General features: G+C 38.8%; 2 protein-coding genes across 2 annotated transcripts; both read left to right on the top strand.

The window, feature by feature from the left end:
* Nucleotides 1-7: 7 nt before the first annotated feature.
* LOC140233900 (retinoschisin-like) lies at nt 8-3,457 on the top strand. Its single transcript, XM_072313987.1, has 4 exons — nt 8-134; nt 842-973; nt 1,910-2,121; nt 3,317-3,457. The coding sequence occupies exons 1-4, from the start codon at nt 8-10 to the stop codon at nt 3,455-3,457; spliced, it is 612 nt and encodes a 203-aa protein (XP_072170088.1).
* Nucleotides 3,458-3,990: 533 nt separating this feature from the next.
* Nucleotides 3,991-6,227, top strand: LOC140233898 (lactadherin-like). Its single transcript, XM_072313986.1, has 3 exons — nt 3,991-4,159; nt 5,001-5,212; nt 6,078-6,227. The coding sequence occupies exons 1-3, from the start codon at nt 3,991-3,993 to the stop codon at nt 6,225-6,227; spliced, it is 531 nt and encodes a 176-aa protein (XP_072170087.1).
* Nucleotides 6,228-27,694: the final 21,467 nt, after the last annotated feature.

Here is a 27,694-nt window from a genome sequence, read left to right as displayed (position 1 = left end):
AGTCCATATGTTTCCAGCTGACACGTTTGTTGATGAGTTGGTTCGCGAACTGGTGGTTGAAGGCGAGACATATAACAAGGAGTATGTACAAAAACTGGTGGACAAGATCTTGGAACTGCTGAGGGTTCGTCAAGGTAAGTACTTCGTGGTCGATGTTCTTTTTTTTTAACCCTGACATTACAAAACTTCCATTTAACAAAGTAATATCACTCACCACAGCTAGACTATGTCAGTGTATGTGACAACAAACACCATTACCCTTACTACAGTGTTATCCATATGCATTTACAGGATGGGAATAACATGTTTATTCACAAGCAGTAAAAGTTCAGAAGTAGCAATGATTAAACAAATCATTAACGTCGGTAGGTTTCCGAGTAGAGTAATGTTGCACTTCTTCAGTGTCTTAGTGGCAGAAAACTCTCGTCTCACACTGTCAAGATGTGCAGCAGAATGTATGGGTGAATAAGTGCGACATCGGCGAGGTATCAAAGTCGCCATAGCGACATTTTCTAGTTTGCAATTACAGTTGTTACATAATGATCACGGGGCTTTTAGAATTTCTGTATGGGAAACAATAATTACAGAAGAAAAGCAAAGGCCTGATGAAAATATGGTGTTGTTTTTATTTTTCTCTTTCTTAATGAAATAGTAACAACGCATAATTATATAGTAAATAACCATAGATAACAAGAGAAAGCAAAGAAAAAAAGAAGAAGAAACTATCCATTGTTCTTTGTTTGAGTTTGAAAATTGAAACTTCCTCTCATGAATGTAATCGTTGCAACTGAAAATGTGGACAAGTTTTTTTTTTTTTTTTTAACATTTTCTGCATAAACAGAGTTGATTGATCTGATTCTGAATAATCACATGGGTATGGAGAGCGGGAACATAACTGCGGATCAGCTCTCAGCAAGCTCCTGCTACCAGTATACGGACTGTGCCGACAGAGGACGGCTTAACCATGGGGCAGGTAAGGTCATCTGGAGTGCGAATATTTTCTTTTGACCTTGTTTGGTTTGTTTGTTTAGCTTGTTTAGGGCCACAGTGAAAGATATAGGTGTGTGTGTGTGTGTGTGTAGATTAGGGCGGGAAACTATGTTTCGGGAGAAAAAAAAAGAGCACACTACTGCGTCGTTACAGACTGATAGAAATTAATTCTATGCCACGAAAAAGTTGCCTGCATACAAAATGTGTAGGCCTACGGCGTTTGCTTCTCTGGGATAACGGCCTCTGATTAATATCATAATTATTTCTGAAATCTCTATGTTATTCTTTATTTCCTTTTTAAATGAAGGAGAATAAACAAACACACACACGCACGGAAAAAGAGTCACTAATAAAATGTCAAATATTATACAAACAAGGACATTAGGCTAAGGAGCTTATCACTTAAAATGTATGATCGGAATGGGAGGAGATTTTAGTAGGAGATACCTGAAATGTAAAAAGTTTAAGGTAAAGTGACAGCGTTAAGTAGTTTTGAGCTGTAGTCATAGTAACGTACAAAAAATGGCTTTACCTAAGAATTTGTGCTTTTATCCTATAAGACTTAATAACTTTAAGAAAAGCAAAGCATGAACATGCCGTTTCTTTGATATGAAAGTGAACTATTGAGCTAGATTGATATTCGAGGTACACATTGCGAAGAAGTTTTGTTTGTTTTGTGCAAGAGTCGCTTTATAAAAATGCATATTATACATGTACATAGGTCTATATATTCTATGGTCTTCGGGGTCTGTGGTCAACCTATAACTGTATAAATAGAAATTGAGGGCCAAACATTTGACTATGATTTTGGTAATTGCTTGGGAAGGCGAAGGTTCTAGTTGACAGCGCCTGGACCGGCAGTTGAATAAAAATAACTTAATCTTGACTGCTTATTTGTTGTAAAACTTCCATTTCCAAGGAAACGGGCGTCGAGGGGCGTGGTGTGCAGCAAGCAACGATGCGTCACCATGGATACAGGTTGACTTTGGAAGAAAGCATGTGGTGTCAGGGGTCATTACACAAGGCCGGGCCGACATCTACAGGCAGTGGGTGAAAACCTATAAAGTTCAGTACAAGAGCGATAGTGACGACATCTTTCTGGACGTCGAGGATGGCAAGGGGCATGCAAAGGTATATACTTTAAGTAACAGATGAAGAGATTTAATAGTTGACTCCGTTCTTGATTATCTGAGATATTTGAGACTAAAGCTCCCCAAAACAAAGAAAATATTAACGAAATGACATATTTTCTTAATCGTAGCTTTAAGAATATTCCTTGTTAAGCAATAGAAGAGGTGTCCTTGTATTTATGTTCAATTTTGCTCTGTGTGAGAATGGACTGACTTACAAATGCTTCAAATGGATGTTCAAACATGATCAAGCACTTGTTTCTGAAGACAGTGGTATCACCCCCTCCCCCACGGTTTTAAGCATTAACCAATTCACAATGACGTTTACACGAATAATTGTTACTCGTTGATCAAAGATCAATGTCTACGTTATTTTCTACAATACACAAAAACACAAGCACAACAACTACAGGAATAAAAATGTGTACAATACAAATCCAATCCCAAGAGCATTACCGCAAAGATTCTAACCAATCAAATCTATATGTCATGTCTAATAAGTTAACTGCCATGTTATAGTCCTTGCCGTCAGTAATGTATAAGCGTCAGAAGAGGTCAAAGAGAAGAATCTCACTGGTGTTAGAAGTGTGAGTTGAATGCCGTTGCAAGGTACTATAATAATTAATAACTTCATTCATTCTTCCATCCTTTACACACAACAGTAAACTGTAACGAAACACTACAATCAGCCAGCATTTTCCGGTCCTATCCGTTGAAGTATTCTGTTTGACAGAATGTAAATATAAATCCAAATAAATTTTGAATCCATCCACACTATCACAACAGAAATATTCCATTTGGTATCAAAGTATTGTGTATATGATTATATTGAATAAATGTTTGATATCTGAAGAGAGAGACTTTGCTGTGATTGAATTTCTATAATCGATTCTTCAATTTCAAGAAGGTGCGAATTTGCTAAGACGTTGCTCGTATTTTTCTTCCCGTGCATTCTATTTATTTCTTCCAAATTCAATGAAATGAGAGACAACATTTTGATTAAGCTTATGATATGAATAATTTTATACAAATTATGACAGACTAAGTGCACATGAGTTTTTGAGTATGAGTGTGTGCACTGTGTTTATGCTTATGTGTGTGTGTGTGTGTGTTCGTGTGCGCTCGTTATTGTTGGTTTGTAGTTTTCATTGTTGTAGTTATCTATTCCTTCTTTTTTTTTCATGTGTACTTTGTAGACATTCCAGGGAAACACGGACATGAACACCGAAGTTACCAACAAGTTCCCGAAGCCTGTCACTGCATGCGCCGTGCGTATTTTGCCCCTCACATGGAACAGTCATGTTAGCATGCGATTCGAGTTGCTGGGAGACGGTTAGTAGTTATCCATTAGTTAAATACCCTCCAAATATTCATGTAATATTATCCTTAAAGTCTGTATGGTGAAAAATTCGCTTACAACGAACGTGGCCATAGCGAAATTTCTGTTATAATCAAGGCATCTCCGAGCGCCACTGATAAAGAAGAAACCAAAGAAAATATGCTCCGGTATATTATGAAATGAGAATTCGTTACGAAATTATATGAAAAAAACAAAAACAAAACAAAACAAAACATTTGCAGAGTGCTTTGCATGCACATGGGCTAACGCTCCACGTTTTATAGTTAGTTTTTAACAGAAATCGCTATCTAAACATATGACGATTTTGTTACTCTGTCTTCTTATGTAAACTTTTCTGCAGACTCCGTGAAATAACAACTGTCAACAGAATAAAAAGGTGGAGACAAAGAATGTACAGTGTGTTTAGAGAGAGCAGAAAGAGTGAAGAAAAGCAAGAATGATCAAGGACATGATTATTTCTCTCGAAACGCTGTTATGTGTGATTGTTTCGATTCTTTGCAATCTATATGAATGCCTGCTGTAGGCAATACGGTCACTCCACAAAAAGTGGAAAAGCCAGGAGAATCTCTAAGAAGACTGGGGGTGGAGGACGGAAGTATTCCAGATGACCAATTATCCGCCAGTTCCTGTTACCAGTACACAGACTGCGCGACCCGAGGTCGACTGAATCAGCCAGCCAGTAAGTGAAGAATTACAACATTTGTTTAGTATGACATATAATATTATAGATTATGTGTAATATCAAAATTGCGTTTTAATGCACTGTACTTGTAAAACTTGTAGAAGGTAATCAAACGATGATTATTCAGAGCCCTTCCTGAAAGTACACAGAAAATTTGTCCCTTCTGCACTAATTACTTCATAATAGCGTCACATATGAAAGCAGAAGGAAAATTCCCAATCGCCAGTTGACTAATTCCCATTTTTTCATACCCGATGTCCTTGGTCGTTGTTTTCAGTATTTCGTTCTTTTTTCAGTTTTACAGGGGATTCGTCAATGATATTTGAAGTCAGGGAAGTTAAACGTCTTGACTGAGATGTTACTAAAGACCTCTAACAATCAATTTTTACTGTTAAAGGAGACCTCCGGATGATTTTCAGACTTTTACATTTAAACAACTATAAATTAGTTAAACTTAGTACAGGGTTTCAGACGTTTTATTGATTTGGATGAGGAGTAAGAATGTTTTCAAAATTTATAACAAATTGCAATGAACATGGATGATGACATGGAAGCATCGCCATAAGAATGCATGAGTTTGGGCTCAAGGAAGAGGAAGAAAAGAAGAAAGTATTCACAGATTTTACACAGGTGACTTTGTTAATCTAATTATGTGAAGCTCCTATGTCATCAACACTGTTTAGTGTAATTTGTTTAAGATTTTTCAGAGTATTGGTTCCTCTTTTCAAGGACCACAATAAATTTCACAAATCTATACATGGAGCTGTCGATTTATGTATATGTAATACAACATGATGTGAAATTAAAAAAAAAAATCGTCTGGAATGCCTCTTTAAAGGTGGTGGACGCAGAGGCGCATGGTGCGCAGCAGCCAGCGATACGGCGCCTTGGATACAAGCTGATCTCGGGATCGAATATCGTGTTGCGGGGGTTATCACACAGGGACGATACCCCAGGTACAACCAGTGGGTGACGACTTACAGCGTCCAGTACAAGGAAGACGGTGCATCGGATTTCGAAGACGTTGTTGGCGATGACGGTCAGCCCATGGTATGTTAGGTTTACGTGAATGATTATTACTCCACCAAAGAGGGCGTAACAATATATTCAAAGGAATGCACAATTTGAGTTGTCCAACTGTCTGACGTCCGTCCGTCCAGCATTTTATTAAGCCGTGTTATAACAAAAAGAAAACCCATCAAAACAAATGAATGGATTTTTTTTTTTTTTTTTGAGTTGCAAGAGTAATAATGAGATCTTTGGTAAATGAATTTTTCAAGTTTAAAAGCCAAGAGTCACTGAACTTTGTATATTCTGATGTTTTTGTTTTCAGCTGTTAGATATTTCTACTATAGGAATGTCCGTTATACTATGAGTTGAAAAAAAAATCGAAACCTTTTCGGTTCAACTTGATACAGACTACAAAGGAGTTGAGCTGCATGACATAGATAATGCCGTCTCTGCGCCTCCATCAAAATGATCAAATGCGTAACAAACTATTCGAAGACAGATAGTTGGTAGCGCCGGGGAAGAGAACAATGAAAATACGTGGAAATATAAGGGATATCTGATATAGAAAGTTAAACAGACTCTGAGGGGAAAGAGAGAATTAAACACTTGATGTCACTATGTCTTCACATAGCCAGAGTCTGGCCCATCTCCCTAATTTTGCAGGAAGCCCGGAAGAACCTGTCAAATAAATAGTTGCCCTATTATCGGCATGCTCCGACAAGAACAAAGAAACATCTCGCTGATTTTCGACGTTCGACTATACATCCCTGATTATTCCTTGGAATCTTAGTGACATTATTACTATGTGAGTATTACTAAATGTGCATACTACTTAGCATCCGAAAGAAATTCAGCACTGTAGATGTCAATAAACAGTTACTGTACACTATTTCGTCTGTATCAGATATTCCAAGGAAACACTGACAAGAACACCGAGGTCACCAATCTTCTGCCGGCCTCTGTAGACGCCCGCTACGTCCGCATTCTCCCTATAACTTGGCACGGCTTCGTCAGCATGCGATTCGAGGTTCTCGGAAATCACAAAAAGCGATAAGAAAGGTTTGTTATGGACTGTGTTTGTAAATGGTTTGTAGTATGATATAAACCCTTATGTGAAGGATGGACACAAGGGGCATGCACTTTTTACTCTGTTTTTTTTAGTGCAATAAATGACCCTATCTAGATAGAAACAACATCAACAACAACAACAAACACACAGTCAAACACACAGTCAAACACACGCACATATTTTGTCATGCACACGATGAATCACTCGAACTAGATAGATATGCATAGTCAAAATTTATTATCAGAATCAGTGATGGGATCTTGTGTAAAATCAATGCAGTAACCACTAAAAGGTGAATATGAGGCCCCCATCTCACTAGGAAGACGATCATGGCGACCATAGGGATCTGTGAAAACATTACAAATCGTGGCGCGATCGCTGTGCGGCTCCATTTTTGGCCTCCGAGGCGATTAGACTACGGTTTCTCCACGCTCAACCTGCGCTGTACGCGATAATGCCGAGATGATAATACGACTCTGCCATGCTGTTGCTGCATTTCCAGGTCGACGAGACGCGCTACTTCAGCGAACGAATAGACCGTTATGCAGTTATACAAATGATGCACAGGATAGAGTGCGTTAGTGAAAATGTAGTGCAACATGCACTCGGCTTCGCCTCGTGCATGTTTCACAATGGTAAATACCCTCGAGTGCACTATACGCCTCCACTAACGCCACGAAATAATCCTGTGCATTATTTGTTTTATAAAATGGGTCGAAAATTCGAAAACTAACAGCATTTTCAGCGTTTTTCACGTACCTTTGTGGGTCAAGACGTCCGAAGATGTTCGTCCCAAACATTTACGCACGTCGAACTCGGAAATCCCGCACATACAGTGTAAGTATGATGGGGGTGGGGTTTCCGGACACTTAAGTTCCCGCATGAAAACTAACCTTTTTTTTTACATAGAATATGCACCCTTTACCTTAAAGACTTGATATAGATTCCTCATATAGGCCTACTAGACAACATACTCTAAAAACGGCGTGAGAATTAACCTGCTATTAAAATCGTTGGATTTGCCCTTCAAAGTGACTCCATGTACGCGTCCGGTCCCACAACGCTTGGTCTACTGTACTGTACAAAGTGTACGTATAAGAGTACGAGTATACGTACGCCACACAGTGGCGTATCTAGGGAAAACGGCGCCCGGGGCAAGCGGGAAAATTGCGCCCCTAATTTCTAAAAAAAGTGTTCAACCCCAACCCCATCCAGGTCCACATGATATGCTTTTTCAAGCACCTAAGAGGGGTCTTTTGAGGGTGATTTAAATGAAATAAATTTTGATAAATTTTGGCGAGCGAGCGTAGCGAGCGAGCCGAAAATTTTTGTATTTCAGCTTACAAAACATGGAATCAGTGGCGTATCTAGGGAAAACGGCGCCCGGGGCAAGCACGAAAATTGCGCCCCTAATTTCTGAAAAAGTGTTCAACCCCAACACCATACCGGTAGGGACTTTAAACAAAGTCCACATGATGCTTTTTCAAGCACTTACAAGGGATCTTTTGAGGGTGATTTAAATGTAATGAATTTTGATAGATTTTGGCGAGCGAGCGCAGCGAGCGAGCCGGAAATTTTTGTATTTCAGCTTACAAAACATGGAATTCTTGTCATTTTTTGCTTGCCAAATCTTACAATTCTAATCAAGATATAGTGACGGCCTTATAGATAACGATATATACCAAAAAACTGAGGACTTTAAAAAACTCTAAATTAGTGCGCGCGAGTGAGCTGAAATTTGTATATACATTATGTCCTCGTCATCATCACGTATTGTTCTTATCTTTTTTTATATAAATTTTGGCGAGCGAGCGCAGCGAGCGAACCGAAAATTGTTGTATTTCAGCTTACAAAACATGGAATTCTTGTCATTTTTTGCTTATGAAATCTCACAATTATAGTGACGACCTTATAGATAACGATTTATACCAACAAACTGAGGACTTGAAAAAATACTCTAAATTAGTACGAGCGAGTGAGCCGAAATTTGTATATTTCTGCGTCATTACGGTTTTTTTTTCTTATCTTTTCTTCTTTTTTTTGCGCCCCCTTCCCCCGTATGTTCGAAACCGTTGGCGTCCTCTTTTGATCCAACCGGCGATCGCTTCAGAACTAATGAAATTGCAGTCGCTGCTCCGTGTAACATTTTTCCTGCTAAATATAAAATGACATGAGTGAACACAATAGACATTATCATTTTGTCCGCGTCATCGTCACGTTTTGTTCTTATCTTCTTCTCTGTTTTTTAATACAAATTTTGGCGAGCGAGCGCAGCGAGCGAGCCGAAAATTTTTGTATTTCAGCTTACAAATCATGAAACTCTTGTCATTTTTTGCTTATTAAATCTTACAATTCTAATCAAGATATAGCGACGGCCTTATAGATAACGATTTATACCAACAAAATGAGGACTTCAGTGAAAAAAATACTCTAAATTAGTGCGAGCGAGTGAGCCGAAATTTGTATATTTCCGCGTCATCATTACGTTTTGTTGTTATCTTGTTTGATTCGGGTTTTTTTGCGCCCCCCCCCCCGTGTTCGAAACCGTTGGCGCCTTCTTTTGATCCAATTGGCGATCGCTTCAGAACGAAATTGCAGCCGCTGCTCCGTGAAACATTTTGCCTGCTAAATATAAAATGACATATGTGAACACAATAGACACTGTCATTTTGTCATCATCACGTTTTGTTCTTACCTTCTTTTTTATATAAATTTTGGCGAGCGAGCGCAGCGAGCGAGCCGAAAATTTTTGTATTTCAGCTCACAGAACATGGAATTTTTGTGTGAACACAATAAACATTGTCATTTTGTCCGCGTCATCATCATGTTTTGTTTTTATCTTGTTTGATTTGGTTTTCTGCCCCCCCCCCCCACCATTCTCCCTCCCCCCTTCCGGGCGAGTTTTTTTTTTTCTTCTTCTTCTTCTTCTCCTTTTCTTTTCTTTGTTTTTTCTTCTTCTTCGTTTTTTCCTTTTTTCTTCTTCTTCTTCTTCTTTTTTTTCCTTTTTTTTCTTCTTCTTCTTCGTTTTTTTTTCGTTTTTTTTTTGCGCCCCCAAGGAGTGGCGCCCGGGGCACGTGCCCCCCTTGCCCCCCCTTAGATACGCCACTGCATGGAATTCATGTCATTTTTTCTTATTAAATCTTAAAATTCTAATCTAGATATAGTGATGGCCTTATAGATAACGATATTTTATACCAACAAACTAAGGACTTGAAAAAATACTCTAAATTAGTATAATCACATGCGCGAGTGAGCCGAAATTTGTATATTTCTGCGTCATCATCACGTTCTGTTCTTATCTTTCTTTCTTTTTTTGATAAATTTTGGCGAGCGAGCGCAGCGAGAGAGCCGAAAACTTGTATTTCAGCTTACAAAACATGGAATTCTTGTCGTTTTTGCTGATTAAATCTTACAATTCTAATCAAGATAATAGTGACGGCTTTAGAGATAACGATTTACACCAACAAACTAAGGACTTGAAAAAATACTCTATATGCGCGAGTGAGCCGAAATTTGTATACGATGTATTTCTGCGTCATCATCACGTTTCGTTCTTATCTTTTTTTTTTGAAAATTTTTGTATTTCAGCTTACAAAACATGAAATTCTTGTCTTTTTTGGCTTATTAAATCTTACAGTTCTAATCAAGATATAGTGACGGCATTATAGATAGCGATTCATACCAACAAACTGAGGACTTGAAAAATACTCTAAATGAGTATGCGCGAGTGATGAGCCGAAATTTGTATATTTCTGTGTCATCATCACGTTTCGTTCTTATCTTCTTCTCTTTTTTTTTTTTTTTTTTGGTTAATTTTTGGCGAGCGAGCGCAGCGAGCGAGCCGAAAATTTTTGCATTTTAGCTTACAAAACATGGAATTCTTGTCTTTTTTGCTTATTAAATCTTACAATTCTAATCAAGATATAGTGGCGGCCTTATAGATAACGATTCATACCAACAAACTGAAGACTTGAAAAATACTCTAAATTAGTATGCGCGAGTGATGAGCCGAAATTTGTATATTTCTGCGTCATCATCACGTTTTGTTCTCATCTTTCTTTTTTGTTAATTCTTGTGTGAACACAATAAACATTGTTATTTGTCCGCGTCATCATCATGTTTTGTTTTTATCTTGTTTGATTTGGTTTTCTGCGCCCCCCCCCCCCCCCCCCGGGGTCCGGGCGAGTTTTTTTTTTTTCCTTCTTCTTCTTCTTCTTCTTCTTCTTTTTCTTTCTTTTTTTTTCCTTTTTTTTTCTTCGTTTTTTTCGTTTTTTTTTGCGCCCCCAAGGAGTGGCGCCCGGGGCACGTGCCCCCCTTGCCCCCCCCCCCCTAGATACGCCACGCCACACATGTTATGCATGTACAAGGGAAGAAAGGCCGGCCGGCCGGCAGCCCGAACTAGAAGTTGTTTACAGGATTGACAGCGCGTTCTGTATGCATGCAATTCAAAGGAGCCGCCGCGCGCACAGACGATCGGCAATAGGATTTAACACGCAGTGCAATGGGACTAGAATAGCCAAAGCACACGTGACTCATTTCAGCGCTTCCTATTGGCTACATTCTTGAACCCATTTTATAAATTGCGATATTCGTACGCTTATCAAGACCTCACTGCAACAGTGATACGATCGAAGAGACAGTGATACGTTTACGCCGGGCTCATGCTACGATCTCAAGCGATCGGGCATAAAATGTCAAGATTGAATTTCTTCGGTCAGATGTCAGTGTCAAACCAACATGGATATGCAGAATATGGTTTCACCCTTACATGTGCACACACACACACACACACAAACAGAGAGAAGACAAGCATGTTATCACAGTAGTACATGCAATGATACTCCATGGCAGGTCGGCATGCAAATAGCAGGTAAGTGGCACGCGTCTAGCAGGTAAAACGCAAGTACGGAACTCTTTAACATCTTTGTCCACCCGCAGAAATAGTACTGCTCGTACTCGCAACAAGCCCGCGTAACTTGCCCGGAGGCGCAGCTGCCCGCCGGAAAGGTGTGACACGCAGCACACCGTAACACACAGACAGACACACGCACACACATCTCCCCCGCCGAACTCTCCACTACTATACCCACACACACGCACCCGTCTCCGTACAAACGTACACATTACTAAGTATTTTACAAGAAGTGCACTGCTATCCTCCCTAGAGAAGTGAGTCTATTTATATCAACGTACTGTAGTACTTGTCGTTTTTACATTTGTGGGTGACGTTTGAAATCATTTCTACATTAGTGGGCGTTTTCTACATTTGTGGGCGATGTTAAATTTTTACATTTGTGGTCAATTTTCTACATTTGTGGGCGATGTATTTTTACATTTATGGGCGTTTTTACATTTGTGGGCGTTTTTACATTTGTGGGTTTAACAGGGCCGCTTTCGTTGCGCATGAGTTACGGTTTTCGCGTTGGTATCCCGTCAGAGCTACGAATGTGGTGCTTTTAATACGCTCGTGAGGCGATTGTGATACGCTCTAAAACCACGGGAACCTCGCTACGGAAGTTTTGGACATGTTCAAAACTTCCGTAGCCGAATCATGGCGATGGTGGCGACCCTCCGCGCTTCTATACACACTAAGAAAAAATGATTCATTCTTGCACCTTTTAAGGGTGCAAAGTGATGTCACACTGGTGGCTCCCTATGGGTGTTATCTTGCACCCTTGAGAAATGGGTGCAAAAGTGGTACCTTGCGCAAGGGTATAACCTTGCAACCTGTGGGTGCACCTTTGCACCGCCAAAGAAGGTGCAAAATTGCACCCTTTATTGAGGGTGCGAAGTGGTTCCCTTGGGTGCATATTTCCACCCACACTAAGTGGTGCTAAGTTGCACCCTTTTCTTGAGGGTGCATCTTTCCACCCACACTAATTGGTGCTGAGATGCACCTTTCTTGAGGGTGCGATCTTTCTCCCTTTAATTTTCGACGCAACTTTGCACCCTCTCTTGCCTCTACTTTTGGTGCAACTTTACACCTTTCGTGAGGGTGCAAAGAAGCACCCTAAGTTCCAAGATTGTAGCCTCTTTTGAGGGTGCGATTTTGTGCCATATATATAGGTATAATGTTGCACCTATGTGGTGCTTATTTGATCCATGACTGCAGCAAAATTGCTTCTTTAAAGGAGCCAGTCAGTGTCACTGTCTACGCCTTTAGAGGCGCAATGTTGCCCAGTATAACCTCAAGTGAACCTTGAGATTACTGGGCAATATTGCGTCTCTAGAGGAACAGGCAGTGACACTGATTGGCTCCTTTAAAGAAGCAATTTTGCAGCAGTTATGGATGAAATAAGCACCACATATTTGCAACATTATACCTATAAGGTAAATATACTTAATATACATAACAAGGTACAATTTGGTTACTTAACTACTTTAAACCTTGAATAGTGCGAACTAATGCAAGCCTGTTTGCTCAGTATATCAAACTTATGCTGTTGTTGCACTCTGCAAAGTAAATAAGATTGGTGTAATTTGGATCCTGTGAATCATGAAATGTGTGCGTGGAATTTGTGAGTTTTGAAATGTTAATGTAGAAGTTAACTTAGAGTTGTGTTTGAATGACATACTAAAACCAAATATTTACCCAATTACCTTTCCAATGAGGTGAGCACTATCACTATCTATCAAACAAACCCTCTAAGCAAGAGCATACATCTGCATGAAGGAAGAGGTAAAAATATGATATACATTTGTCTGGATACGTTTTATTCAAAACGTACTTGAATACGTACTTATTCACATAATCTATAAGAATAAGATATGCTTTTTGCCAGTACACAAAGCCTCAAAAAACAAAAGCATGCTACGTACATTTCTAAAGTATGCACCATATCTAAAAAAAAAATGTAAGAGGATTTAACAAGTTGTTTGTATGCATTCAAACGAATAGGCCTACATATTTCCATGCGTACAATATTCATGTAACAGTGACGTCATCATGAATCATCAAAAAGATATGTTTCCAGCATAGACATGAATTTATCTAAAATTTAAAACATGTCTTACAATTAGGAGTTTGTTTTATAATGACGACGCCAATTGTCTTAAAGTCCTTATCACGACATGTCTTGGGGTTCACATTTATTTAAAACATGAGATTCTTGGCACTTAGATTACGACTACAATTCATTATGGTTTAGATACTTAACTGACATACGCATACCATATTCAGGTATACGGGCATTTCGATGAAAACATCTAAATACAAGGTATAATTATAATATGAAAATCAAACTTGATACCAGCCCTTATGGGCTACCAATGGAGACTAGGCAGAATCGCAGTTATCATGGTTATGTATTCAGATTTTGTTTTGGGTGATCAATTCGAGTCCCTCGAGCTGAGATTCCGGAACTGCAATGAGCAAATCATCATAATGACTAACAAAGTGACTGAGAATAATACATGCACCAGTTTCTGTTTCGTTGTTCTATACATAGAAAGTTGTTACGTTTTCCAATCCTCTGTAGGCACACAGGGATTTGCAGATCACCTTTGGCTATAACGCCATGGTCGCGTGCAAAATGATTGCAGCTTATCTAACTTGTAGTTTCCGAATAGGGGACTACCGTGCTTATACAATTAATCGGATGATAGACCCCGTCAAAGAGTAAATTGCGGATATCGTATACCATTGTCAAATCCACTTTTTGTTCTGTACACAGTTTCACTGGACTCTTATGAACCACTTAAGCATTACCAAATCATGGAGTATAAGAATAATCTTAAGTCATTTCCTTGAAACGGCTATGAGCGGGAACAGTTTGGCATCATACATGACTAAATGCATGTATTATACAAGGTTTCAGGACACTTTGAACCGTGTCCCCCCCCCCCTCCCCCCCTCCCCCCCCCAAAAAAAAACACAAAACAAAACAAAGCAAAACAACAACAACGAGTGAAATGTTGTATACCCTAGGCCCATTAGTGTATGATCTTTGTCCTTTGAATACATTGCCCATATTTTTCAACGAATAGGCATCTGGATGCAACGTAGGTATATATAAAATGATTTTTTTTTAAAGGAAAATACATTTAACCACTTCAGAAATAACTATGGAACAAATAGCATAATATTGACACGTTCCCTTATTCCTAAATGACGTGACAGAAAACTTTCCTCACCGAAATCATTCTGTCGTTATTCAAGTACAAGACATTGGTGATTATATACCTAGTTCGATTAAAAGTATACATGGAGTCATTGCAAAAGTATCTAATGAATAGCATGCTTCAGAACTACATCATTGTCATTTATTCTATGACGCTAATAATAAAGTAATTGTTCCGCCATACTGCCTGGCAGGTTGTAGTCCTCCTACGACGTTTGTTCAGCAAATAAGGCACAAAATAAAATTTTGCGAATTTTACACGCTGTTGCCAAAGTATCTAATCTTCTTTACCACTATTCTCAGACATAAGGTATGCTGATGCTGTATGAATTAGAAACGGAAGCTTCACAAATATTCACCATCTAACAAGGTAAAAGCGAAGTGAGGTCTTGCCCACATATCGAATTTGTGATTACACTGATTTTCAAATGTAAGCTCATTGACCTTTTGACTGTTGACGGAGTCGGACTTCACCAATATCAACACTTGATAGCAACGGCGTAAATCCGTACTGAGGAGTGGGGGGGATGGTCACCATCACCACGATTACAAGCCCATAACCGGACCGGCGCAGCCTTGGGGGGGGGGGGGGGGGGGGGAGAAGCTTGGTGCCCCCCCCCCCACACACACACACGCACACTTTACAGGGATCGGATGTCCTACTCTTTTGCATGAAATATAAAGTGAGAGGAAAGTGGCAGCAAAAATATGAAGAATTTTTTTTCTTGTTGTTGCTTTTTTTTTGCCTGTCAGATGACTTGCGGCGGAAAATCAGACCTTAAAAGTATGAAGACATTTTTTGTTTTTGAAATATCTGTGATAGAGAGTGGAGCGACCGGGTTAACGGGGGGAGGGTGTGTATGGGGGGGGGGGGGTTGTCCCTCTCCCACACGAGGAAGATTTTGCATTTTCAGACCTGAAATTCAGCGATCTGGTGCACACTTTTGGTGAAATTTTTGTTTGTTTTTTTCTTTAAAAAACCAATAGAAAATGAAATATTCACAATGTATTATTGAATGACTAAATCGTGGTATTTCAGCTCTTGCTCCGGCTGTGCGATATCACTGTGAAGGCCTACTAAAAAGTGGGGCCTATCACCGGCGTAGACAGGATTGGGGGAGCGGTTATGAGATCGTGAGGGAGCGAAGCAAGCGAGGGGGGGGGGGGGGGGAGGGTATGGTAGGGGGGTTTCTCCCTCCCACGGTGAAATCTTTTTACATTGAAAATTTTGACATTTTACAGTCCAAAAACTGCCGTTTGTAGCTATATTCTTCGCCTTGGAAATTAAAGGGGGAGGCACACAGTGCGCAACTGCTGTCAATCACTGGCAGCAACATCAGGAGAATGGCATAGCGATTAAATGCGAGCGAGCGGAGCGAGCGAGCTTTAAAAATTTTGACATAGGCCCTAATGCTTTTACATGGTAAAAACTGCCGTTTGTAGCTATACTTCTTTGCTTAATTGGAAATCAAGGGGGGCCGCACCGGGCGCAACTGTTGTCAATCACTGGCAGCAACATCACGAGAATGTTATAGCGATTAAATGCGAGCGAGCGAAGCGAGTGAGCTTGAAAATTTTGACATTTTACAGTCCCAAAACTGCCGTTTGTGGCTGTATTTTTTTGCTTTGGAAATTAAGGGGGCGCACCGGGTGCAACTGCTGGCAATTACTGGCAGCAACATCAGGAGAATGGCATAATGCGAGCGAGTGAAGCGAGTGAGCTTGAAAATTTTGACATTTTACAGTCCCAAAACTGCCGCTTTTGGCTGTATTTCTTCGCTTTGGAAATTAAGGGGGGCGCACCGGGCGCAACTACTGGCAGTTACTGGCAGCAACATCAGGGGAATGGCATAACGATTGAATACGAGCGAGCGAAGCGAGTGAGCTTGAAAATTTTGACTTTTTACAGTCCCAAAACTGTCGTTTGTAGCTATATTTTTCGCTTTGGAAATTAATGGGGGGGGGGGGCGCACCGGGCACAAATGCTGGCAATTACTGGCAGCATGCAACATCAGGAGAATGGCATAACGATTAAATGAAAGCGAGCGAGTTTGAAAATTTTGACACTTTACAGTCCCCATACTGTCGTTTGTGGCTGTATTTTTTCGCTTTGGAAATCAAGGGGGGGGGGGGGGGAGACACACCGGGCGCAACTGTCGGCAATTACTGGCAGTAACATCAGGAGAATGGCATAACGATTAAATGCGAGCGAGCGAAGCGAGTGAGCTTGAAAATTGTGATATTTTACAGTCCCAAAAACTGTCCTTTGTGGCTGTATTTTTTCGCTTTGGAAATTAAGGGGGGCGCACCGGGCGAAAATTGCCGGCAGTTACTGGCAGCAACATCAGGAGAATGGCATAATGATCAAATGCGAGCGAGCGAAGCGAGTGAGCTTGAAAATTTTGACATTTTACAGTCCCCCAAACTGTCGTTTGTGGCTGTATTTTTTCGCTTTGGAAATTAAGGAGGCGCACCGGGCGAAAACTACTGGCAATTACTAGCAGCAACATCAGGAGAATGGCATAATGATTAAATGCGAGCGAGCGAAGTGAGCGAGCTTCAAAATGTTGACATTTTACAGTCCCAAAACTGCCGTTTGTAGCTATATTTTTCGCTTTGGAAATTAAGGGGGGGGGGGGCGCATCGGGCGAAAACTGCTGGCAATTACTAGCTGCAACATCAGGAGAATGGCATAATTATTAAATGCGAGCGAGCTTCAAAATTTTGACATTTTACAGTCCAAAAACTGCCGTTTGTAGCTATATTTTTTTTGGTTTGGAAATTAAGGGGCCGGGGCGCATCGGGCGCAACTGCTGCCATTCACTGGCAGCAGCATCAGGAGAATGGCATAGCGATTAAATGCGAGCGAGCGGAGCGAGCGAGCTTTAAAATTTTGACATTTTACACTCCAAACACTGCCGTTTGTAGCTATATTTTTCGCTTTTGTTTGTCCCACTTTTATGGGGGAACCATCCCCCCCCCATCGACGCCTCTGCATATGAGGGTGCTTTTGTTAAGTGAAAGATCTGCTGCACACTCTTTGATAAATTAGGGAAATATACGTCAATCTCAAAAGTGTACAAAGTCTATCGAAAGGGATCCTGTATAGCGGAGCTTTTGCATGTTTATGATTGCAATACAACGATCTGGTGCGTAGTTCTGGCGATATTTGGACAATTTTCCATTAAGAAAGTTCGAGATTTGTCCTCATCTCGGGAATTGCTTGAGGGATATATGATTTGTCTGCCTAAACACTTCCGTAGGGGCGGGGCAAATGCCCCTTTGCCCCCCCCCCCCCGAGATAGATTCGACGCCCCTGATCTTCCCTGGGTGTGCTCATAGATGTATCCTGACTGAGTCACCAGTCACTGTCGTTTCTCAGGAATGATTCAGGAAATGGAGGGGGTTCAATTATGGCAATATAGTTTTTGTTATTGTTTGTTTGTTTGATTGTTTGTTTTCGTACATAAAATCTTGCAGATGGTCCCCAGTTACTCGCGTCATAGCATGTTTACATAGGCCTATACTATTTGACGTTGTCAACGTCTGAGCCATACCTTACAGTGTATGTCGATGTTACTTTCTTCGCGAGCGAGTGAAGCGAGCGAGCGCTTGAGAAAATTATGTATACATTTTCCTACAAGATAGAATACTGTTCAGCTCTGTTACCTGTCTGAAGGCCGGCGTACAAACGTCATGCAATATGCCAAAATTGATACAATCACATTTCTGCTTCCTCCATTTTTTTTTTCAAAATTCAGGGGGGGATGATTGTACAGGCCATCCCCCCCTCCTCCATTTCAGGGGGGGATATATCCCCCCATCCCCCCCCCCCCCGGGATTTACGCCCATGCTTGATAGCCATCTTTAGATGTTCTGGGGAGTGAATTTGGTGGTCATATAGCTCAAAAGTGTGGAAAGTTACTAAAAGAACACCACAATACTATGTCGACAGTGCTTACAAGGTGAGATGCAAAGAAAGAGCACGAAATGACATTGTAGAATTTGACAATGACCTAAAATATTTGACCTTGAACGCTGGCACCCACAAGGTGGTAGAAGTAACTTCATCCAATCATATATACATATGCAAAGTTTCATTTGGATACCATAAACAGTACTTAAAGGGGAATGAAACCCAAATGTACCCGTGGATTGGAGCAATATCATAAGAACACATATGTGAACATGGAAAATCGTATGATCCAGTGGAAGTTATGCATTTTTTAAAGTTTCAGTGTCACTTTCATGTATGGAAACGTATAGGCCTATGAAGAAAATATCAAGGGAATTCCATAAAATCTGATTCTAAATGAAAAGTACAAATTGCCTCCACTTATTTGTCGTTGCCATAATGTTAAGGGTAATATTACCCCCACCCCCTTCTGGAAGAAGTTAATCAAGTGCTCCTTTTGTAATGCTAGAAACGTGAAACTATGCCTATTTTCTTTACATTTCTTTATATAATTTTCCATGGTTGACGTCAAAGATGTAGCTTTCTCATCTCGTAATGGCGGCACTGAAACTCTAAATATATGTGTATATATAGCTCTTCAACGGATTTTCCGATATTCCTCAATTTGTGACGATGTGTTCAACTGCTAAAGTAATCTCCCTGCATTAACTTGTCCACTTGTACTTTTCGTTTCATTTCCCTTCGTGATACAACGTTGCCATAATCGATAACAGACTGATGTACGAACGGAGGGACAAGCTGAACAACATCATTTCTCTGGTGACAATTCCTTGTAAAAGTATACACCATGAAAACTTTAGGCTGGTAAACTATATCAAGACAATTATTGAACAATATTGTTAATGAAATGCAGTAGGTTTTTCTTCGTGATAGTTGCCTGTTCAGATCAAGGCTTGCAATGTACTGCTGAAGTATGCATCGGGTGTTTCTGCCTTGTCTGGGATACTGAAAGCCACAGAGCACAGAAGGCCGGAAACATTGTAGCGAAGGAAGACACGATTGTATACAGGAATTCGGGCAGATTTCACAACCATCCAGCCAAATAGTGCGCAGCATTCACAGTGAAGATTGTGGGATTTAGTCCTGCCAGGTTCTGAAAGAGATTTTGGCATGAATAAATAATGACTGAATAAAATTTCGAAGGAAATAGGTCGTTTACACTATAGGCGGTTTTGTTGCTTACATAAACTAACAGGTTGCAACTATGATCATTGACCAGAAAATGGAAAATTAAATTGATTGCATAGATCTACTTCAGGTTTCTAACGACTTTTGCTGAAATAATGAGAAATGGTTTTGAAATAGCTGCGATATCCAAAACAGAGCAATAATGATATAACATAGGACTCACTGTTTATCACGATCGCTGCGTTTTATTTTGTTTTTGGATGGCTCATCCATTTCAAAACCAATTTTCATCAAATAATCTTTAGAATTCCTCTTAGAATGGCATACTCTCTATTATTTCATAAGTAGGTTCTTGGTATATCACAAAAAGTTAAAAGCCCAAATCCTCACCTCCACCAATACTATATCATCCCTTTAAGCTTTGATATTGGTTTCTAAACAAATCCGGTCGGATAGATTTATTTCAGCTCTTTGTCATATAAGTAAAACATGATAATGTTGCAAAGAAATATTCCTCTTATATTTCTAGTCAGAAAGCAGATGGAATTCCCGTCTCCCATAAAAAAATAAAAGTGCAGCACTTACTTTGTCACAGACATACAGCATGTCCTCTCCAGGCAGACGGGGAATTAGGAGACAGCATGCCGACATCACTAAGTTAGAGCTGAAAAAAAAAGAATAAATGTGGAATAGCCTGAGGAAAGTCATGTTGAAAAGAAAAATCTGGCGAATTTGGACTGAGATGAAAATACACACCTTTTATGTAGGCCTGCATACATTTATGACATAGGGCATATTCAAATATTCCCACATTTTTCCTGACCAACTCAAAGTCTTCATAACATAAAATAACAAAGTAAGACAACATCAAATTACATGCAAATTTAACATCAGTTTGCTGTATATTTTACACAGTTAGGAAAGGAGTAAGACTTATAGACCTCAGCCATTCAGCCGTTGCTGAGCTTGCCACAGATGATGGTCCGGGTGCTGGCCATGGCAATGGGTGTAATGATGCCCATTATGGTTGACACCTCTAATCCTGCTACCACACACACAAAAAAGAGAAAATATAGCCCCTCTACTTATTCATAACATTGATTTGATTTACTTTGATAATACTGGTTACAGAAAAGAAGATTACCCCCCCCAAAAAAAAAAAAATAATAATAATAAATAAAATAAAATAAAATAGAATAAATAATATATAAATAAATAAATGTAAAAAAAAAAAAATGAAGATTCTTGCGGGGTAGAGATGCTGCCTGTATGAGTTACAATCCATCATGGAGTTTTCAGGAAAAAGTCAAAAAAAAAAACTGAGAAGACGTAGAACGGAAAAGGCAAGAATGAATGATCGCAATGGTCCACTTGAGTAACATATCTCTCGATTATAGATGGTATCAAATATTGCACTATAGTCTTATCAAATTTTCCGCAACCCACTAAACGTTGGCTACGTTATAGTAATCGATAAAACTGCGTTCATGTGTAATAATACGCTTTAATATAATATACTTCACGGATATCACATGCTGAAAATCTAGATGAATCAATAACCTGAAAATACATGTATTACGGATTAATCCATTAATGAAACTTACATATTCTGTTGAGGAATCACTCTTTCCTTCAGAATTGCATATAAGTTTACGTGATCAGGAGAATGCGCGCAACTTCATCATATTGTATCTTGCTTGAATACCTGAAAAGGAAAATCAAGTGTCATGAGTTCAAGGCCACTGTTCATGCGTGTGTAATAATTTTGCAGAAGAGCTAACTTATGTAAATGTGACTACATAACTCACTCCATGGCAGCTTAATATATAGTTCAATTCTTATGCACTGCCTTGCTGCATACAGGGTGAACTTAAGTCTACCACTAACACTACCTGACTACAGAGAATTATCCCAGCATAAAGATAAGCGTGCAATGTTTGCCATTATAAGTTTAGTTAGTACACTAGTCTATTTATCCATAAGTTTATCAACAATTATTCATCAACTTCAGTTCCCTTCCTTTTATTCGTTATTAATCAAAATAGTGGTATGGCACGACGCGATGTATTATCCTTGGGGATGTGTGTTTGTGTGTGTGTGGGGGGGGGGAGGTGGCGTAAAGGTTATGTTAAGGATACACTTCCTATAGGAATATCCGATTCTACGTTTTCTTAACTATTTTGTTTTGTTGTTGATCGGTAAATATAAAGAATTACTTGAAATTGTGATTATGTATGTGTTCACTGTATTGTGAGTATAAATTATGCTTGTATAATTGTGTATGTAGTGAAAATTGTACCATTTATAATGTGTACATGTACATGAATATATGTGAGTTTATGCATGTATGTAGATATTCCTATGTGCACGCCCATGTACCAACAAAAAGAATTTCCTAAATGAACAATAAATGAATCTGAAATCTGAAATCGGAATGCCATGACGTCTTTAGCAAGACATTTTATCGCTAAAGCTGCTCTAATTCCACAGAATGGTTACGAAACAAAACAAAATAGAACAGAAAACAGCACGCATAAAACTAGCCAGTTTTCAGAATTCTAAAATGAACATTTTAATATTACTGCCTGCAAGCCTACATTATAAGACATGGCTATACAACCAAAAACATAACAGATACAAGAAATTTGATGAAGGGTAATATCGAGAGTAAGGCCTTGGTCGAGAACATTGTGGATATTTCAAATCATGCTTCACGATGATGTTTTAACTCACCATTTTCCACGTGGTAGGAATCTGCGGGGTCTTGATATTATGAAGTGGACAAAATAATTTTGAAGTCAGAGTTGCAGTAAGCCGCTACGAAAAGCCTCAGAAGAGCTGATCTGCTATGGAAATGGAATTTGCGCTAGATGCTCAGCTCAAACACGCATGAACGAGCTGTACATTGAGCCATCTGGGAGTCAACTTATGCGCACATAAGTTTGCACGACTCAACAATTCATTGAATTCATTAATCATGTTCAAGAAAAGAATGAACATGCCCACACCAGGTGACCAAACTACTGGGTCCGTGAATTGACACTCTAGGAAACATCCATGTCATTATTTTGCATCGAATGTATTCTATGGATTAATAGGCGTTAAAAAAAAAATCCACTTTTGATTCTTAATAATTCAGTAACTATATATCAGATAACACTATCATTGATATGGGAGATAGTTGTATAGTGTACAACTTCGTTGGAGGCGGTTTAAAACACAAATCAGTTTCATGAAATCCATGATTAATTTCACAGTTAGGTTACAGATTTTGCTCTATTTCCAACCCTCTGTACAAAATTTTCACTTTGCACAGGGGTCAATGGGTGTGTATGGGAGTATGTGGTTAACACCCTGACAATGGTGTTGAACAATAGCCAGGGTTTTAATGCTTTATTATTTATTCATGAGAAATTCCACTATCACAGCTAGTCTTTATTCATTCTAAAATGTGGTGTTTGCAAGCACACGGAAACATGTGCTTACATTTTTCATGTGCATGCATTTTACCCTTAGGCTTTACCGTGCATGAATCCATGAAAAAAAAGGGGGAAAAAATCAACCCTTACAAATAAATCGTGTAGTTTGCACCCTTATATATCCGCGAGTTTGCTCTCTAAATGATTTTAGTTTATCATTTCCTTTACGTTCATTTAATAAAATATGCATACATAAAATGTGACAATGGTATGAATAAAATGACAATGTGACAAACAAAAAAACAAAGCAAACAAACAGCAAAAGATATCAAGTGAAGGGGTGAGTGAGAAGGCAACTGGCCTTATTCAAAACTAATCCCGGAAAAGTAAATACATTGTATATACAGAGAAAAACATTGGCACACACACACACAAACACACACACACTCACACATACACACACATGCATACACAGACAAAAACATGGACCAGCGCATATTAGCAATACACAAGATGTCATTTTCACAAACACACCCTATCTTGCTAGTCTCTTATAAATTCGTAAAATGATATTGGTAACTTCCAGAAAACCTTTCAAGTAAAATACGTTTTAAAGCTTCCTTAAAACTTTGTACCGTTTTCTTACATTTCACATCAGAGTGGATGGAATTCCAGATTTGAGGGCCTTGAAAAAATATTGACTTTTTTTTTTCTATCCCGAGATCGAGTCGCAACGAAAACCTTTAGCGTGTAGTAGGGTTTGATTCCATCATCGCACAGTAAGCATGCAGGGAATGCTGTGACATATTCCATTTCGATTGGTCAATACCAGACGAGCAGTCAAGTATTCTTCGTTAGCTTGTTCGCAGACCCTTCCATCAAAGACTCAACTTCATTTAAAAATGCTCCGATGAATGATTATGAAATTATGGGAGAACATCAAGTTTTATGATGTCTTTAAAAAAAAAACATGTACATAGTAGCACCACGACGGTATGCAATATTGTATTCAAGTGTCGATCAACACCATATGGGTCTTTCTTTGAGACTTGTTATGGGCTCAATATTGCACCTTAGCAAGAATGAACCACAAACAGGAAGATATGTCTTTGTAATGGTAATTACGTTTCGACATCCCAACCAATAAGAGATAGGTTAGGAGAATGTTAAAGACACGGAGATACACGAATAGAAATTGCTCAAAAAAATGAAATAAAACGAACATTATTCTAATAGGCATGCCTGGGCAGTAATCTGATGTTTCTATTGATAGAGAATTCTATTTGAAGATTCATATCAGTTTGCTTTGTCAGAATCATGAGGAAAAGTGATAAAATAAACCGGCTATCCAGGGTACAGTTTAAACACTTTCACATGAAACAGCTTTGATTAACACTTTTGCACAATAATATTTCTGTTCAGAATTGACTTTTGTTTTATATGTTTTTATCTTAAAGTATAGGATTTCATTTGAAGCAAAATATAGCCAAAATTACGTAAACGTCCACAATGAATCTTCAGATTGCTCAGTGAGACGGCGGCATCGAATCCCGATCAGCGAAGGCACAAATGCACCTGTGGAATTGTTTTGTACAGCAATAGAAATCTGACGACTATTTGAATAATTACATCCAGTTGGAACTTCATCTGTTAAACCTCCTAGGTTATGTGTACAATGTGATTGGTCAATACCAGACAAGCAATCAGGTATTCTACTTTTGTTTTTTTTTGTAGACCCCTTTCATCATGGACTCAACTTAATTTGAAAATATACTCTCCATGAATGATTATAGAATATGAAAGAAATTTAAGTTTCCTGATATCAAAAAATATATGTTCGTAATATCAGCACAAGGATATGTAATATTGCATTTTAGTGCCGAGCAACACCATAGGATGGCCTTTGTTTTGAGACTAGTTTGGGGCGTAATATTGCACCGTCAATGACCGTGGCAAGATCGAACCCAAAATGAACCATATAAGAAGCAAAGTTCCACCATTTTCTCAAATCGTGTAGTTTGCACCCATTTTCGCGACTTCGAACCCTTCTAGCTCCCTTATTGAACCTTTTTTTCTTAGTGTGTACCGCTCAAGATACGATGGAGAAGATTTAAAGCGATCAAGCCACGATCCGCCGCGTGGCGCTTTGTCGATTTTTGATGATCGTAGTGGAATCGCCGCCTAGTGAGATGGGGGTATATCAAGGCATTGCCTTATGATTTTCTAGTGTACTTTGTATGCTATGTATTATCAACAATCGTTTTAATGTTCTCCGAAAGAAGAAAACGCAGAACTTAAAGAACTGATAAAAAGAAACAAACAATGATGAGTGATATTGGTCACTCGTCTAGTCTGCTAAAACCGTGCATTTTAACCTTGAAAGAAATCTAAATATTGATTGTAATAATGCATCTATTGTGTTAATTCTTTCGTGCGCTTGCGTGCATTAACCTTCTATCTTCAAAAGCCGATTTGATCAATACCTTGTTGTTGTTGTTGTTGTTTTCTTCTTTTTTTTGGGGGGGGGGGAGCAATCTCTCCCCCCTCCCACTTGAGTTCTGATATGATTTTTGTTTGTTGGGTAATGGGTTTGGTTATTAGAAAAGGGACGGATTATGATTACATAAACAAGGCTCTTGCAATCGTACAGTAAAAATCCCAACTCTGGAAAGTAATCTGAAATTACATTTTTTTTTTCATACATACGTCGGAATAAGCAGCAACCAAGTTTCAATAACCTCTTTCATGTCTTTTCCCTTTCCCTACTCTGTCTTCTGAAGAACAAACTGACTTGACGATCACCGGAAGTATTGACGAGATCGCACTGTGACGGAATCATATTGTCCAAACGACAATGGAAGTAAAACTGAGATGTAACTAGATTTTAGTCCCAGCTATGGACCGCACATTCATTTTCGTCCATGTTTATTTGGTAGTGGGAACATTGATATGTTGGGGAAATTATTTAAGATTCAAAGTTATTCATCGTAAATGGATTTTATTTCCTTTTAGGGACGAAACTTTGCTTGAAAATTACAGCAAGGATGACGGGTACATAATTCTGGGATTTTGGATACTGATGGATAAAATACCACGGAGAAAAAGGAAAAAACTTTTTTTTTTGGTCCCATAGATGAATGATAAGGATTCTTCATGAGATATAGCTAATATTACCTTTCACAAAATATAGATATTTGCAAAAACGGAATTTAATACCGTAACTTGATTCTGCCTGTGTATCTTCTCTGCTCTTTTATTAGTGTCCCTGCTACCTATCCTGCTACAAATGAATATGAAGGTTGGCTGAGAGAATGATGCGTGAGACATATTCTAATCTTCTTAATAAAATTCCGTAAATTGTCACTCGTGCTTCTTCTAACCAATCGCCGCAAACAGGCGTGATGTGTAACTTTGGATAGACTGGATAAAAAAAAAGTAATAAAAATTGTAAGGATGTAAGCTCTCCTTTCAAATTGGTCTAATGGTCTAGGTTATTATCATACCTTTCCTGGAATACGCTTTCAAAAACAAAGGACTTTTCTCCCTTAAAGTGCTTAATCTTGCTGCGTACAAGTGTTTCTGTACTTTCCAATATCACAGTTGTGTTACAAATATACGTTATCCAAAAAAGAGAGACCAAATCAAACCGTTTTCCAAACGTTATCCAAAAAAGAGAGACCAAATCAAACCGTTTCACTAATCCTTATAAGACCAAATCAAACCGTTTGACTAATCCTTATAAGTTTTTTTGCCATGGTCAACGTTATAACCTCTGGCATCAATATACTGCCCTGGACTGTGTTTTTTTAACAAAAAAAAACCAAACAAACAAATAACAACAACAACAATAAAGAATTTCATCACCGATATTTTTTTTTTCATTTCGTAAAACATTATATTTTTTTTAAGCAAAAAACAACAACAAATAACAACAACAACAAAGAATTTTGTCACCGATGATTTGTTTTTCGTCCGGTGAAGGGACAATGCGGTATTCTATGGCAAGGTATTACACCAAATTCAAAGTTTGCCTCCTCCGTGGAATGACGTGTTTTACGCTTGATACATACAATTTAACTAATAGTATTAACAAATGTTTACTATCACAGTAAGATGTATTCGGCTTCCTTCGTTCAATCGAGAAAGTACTTAATCTCTCAAGTAGACTACTAGCATGTGAAGACTCGACTCAATGAGTACAGACAGGAGATTATCCATTACATTTGCCAAAACGTCCCTGTGTTCCAAACTACCGAGCACAACGAATTATGCCATGCAAGACAGTTTAAATCTTGTGCAATCGGTTTCCTTGATGAATACTATGAGTAAATAAGCATCCAGAAGAGATAAAATAAGACTAAGAAAGGACAATTAGTGGCCTTGCATATTCATCAACAATGAAGTTTGAAATAAAACACAAGAAAACAGCAACAAAATCAAACGAGTGAATAAATAGAGACTGTATGGCTCAAAAGATAATTAGGGAAATATTAGATACAATCATTGAAAAATCCATTCAAATAGTGGTTACAGTAATTTTGCAAAACAAAACGTTATTCACTTATATTACTTAATGGCACTATATTACCACCGAATATCTATTATAAGACAAGTATTTACATTATTTTTACAAGGTAATTTCGTAAAACATTATATTTTTTAACAAAAAACAAATAAAAGCAACAACAACAAAGAATTTTGTCACTGATAATTTTTTTTTCGTCGGGTGAAGGGACAATGCGGTATTTTATATGGCAAGGCATTACACCAAATTCACAGTTGCCTCCTCCGGGGAATGACGTGCTTTAC

Source organism: Diadema setosum, chromosome 10 (genome assembly GCF_964275005.1).
Source record: "Diadema setosum chromosome 10, eeDiaSeto1, whole genome shotgun sequence".
Taxonomy (NCBI): Eukaryota; Metazoa; Echinodermata; class Echinoidea; order Diadematoida; family Diadematidae; genus Diadema; species Diadema setosum.
The sequence above is the reverse complement of the archived record's forward strand: the minus strand, read 5'-3'. Positions and strand labels throughout refer to the sequence as shown.

Coding starts and splice junctions, on each gene's coding strand:
- LOC140233900 (XM_072313987.1), top strand. CDS start 8: ATGTTTCCAGCTGACACGTTTGTTGATGAGTTGGTTCGCGAACTGGTG. Junction 135..841: donor ACTGCTGAGGGTTCGTCAAG/GTAAGTACTTCG, acceptor CTGCATAAACAG/AGTTGATTGATCTGATTCTG. Junction 2,122..3,316: donor ATGGCAAGGGGCATGCAAAG/GTATATACTTTA, acceptor TGTACTTTGTAG/ACATTCCAGGGAAACACGGA.
- LOC140233898 (XM_072313986.1), top strand. CDS start 3,991: ATGCCTGCTGTAGGCAATACGGTCACTCCACAAAAAGTGGAAAAGCCA. Junction 4,160..5,000: donor TCGACTGAATCAGCCAGCCA/GTAAGTGAAGAA, acceptor GCCTCTTTAAAG/GTGGTGGACGCAGAGGCGCA. Junction 5,213..6,077: donor GCGATGACGGTCAGCCCATG/GTATGTTAGGTT, acceptor CGTCTGTATCAG/ATATTCCAAGGAAACACTGA.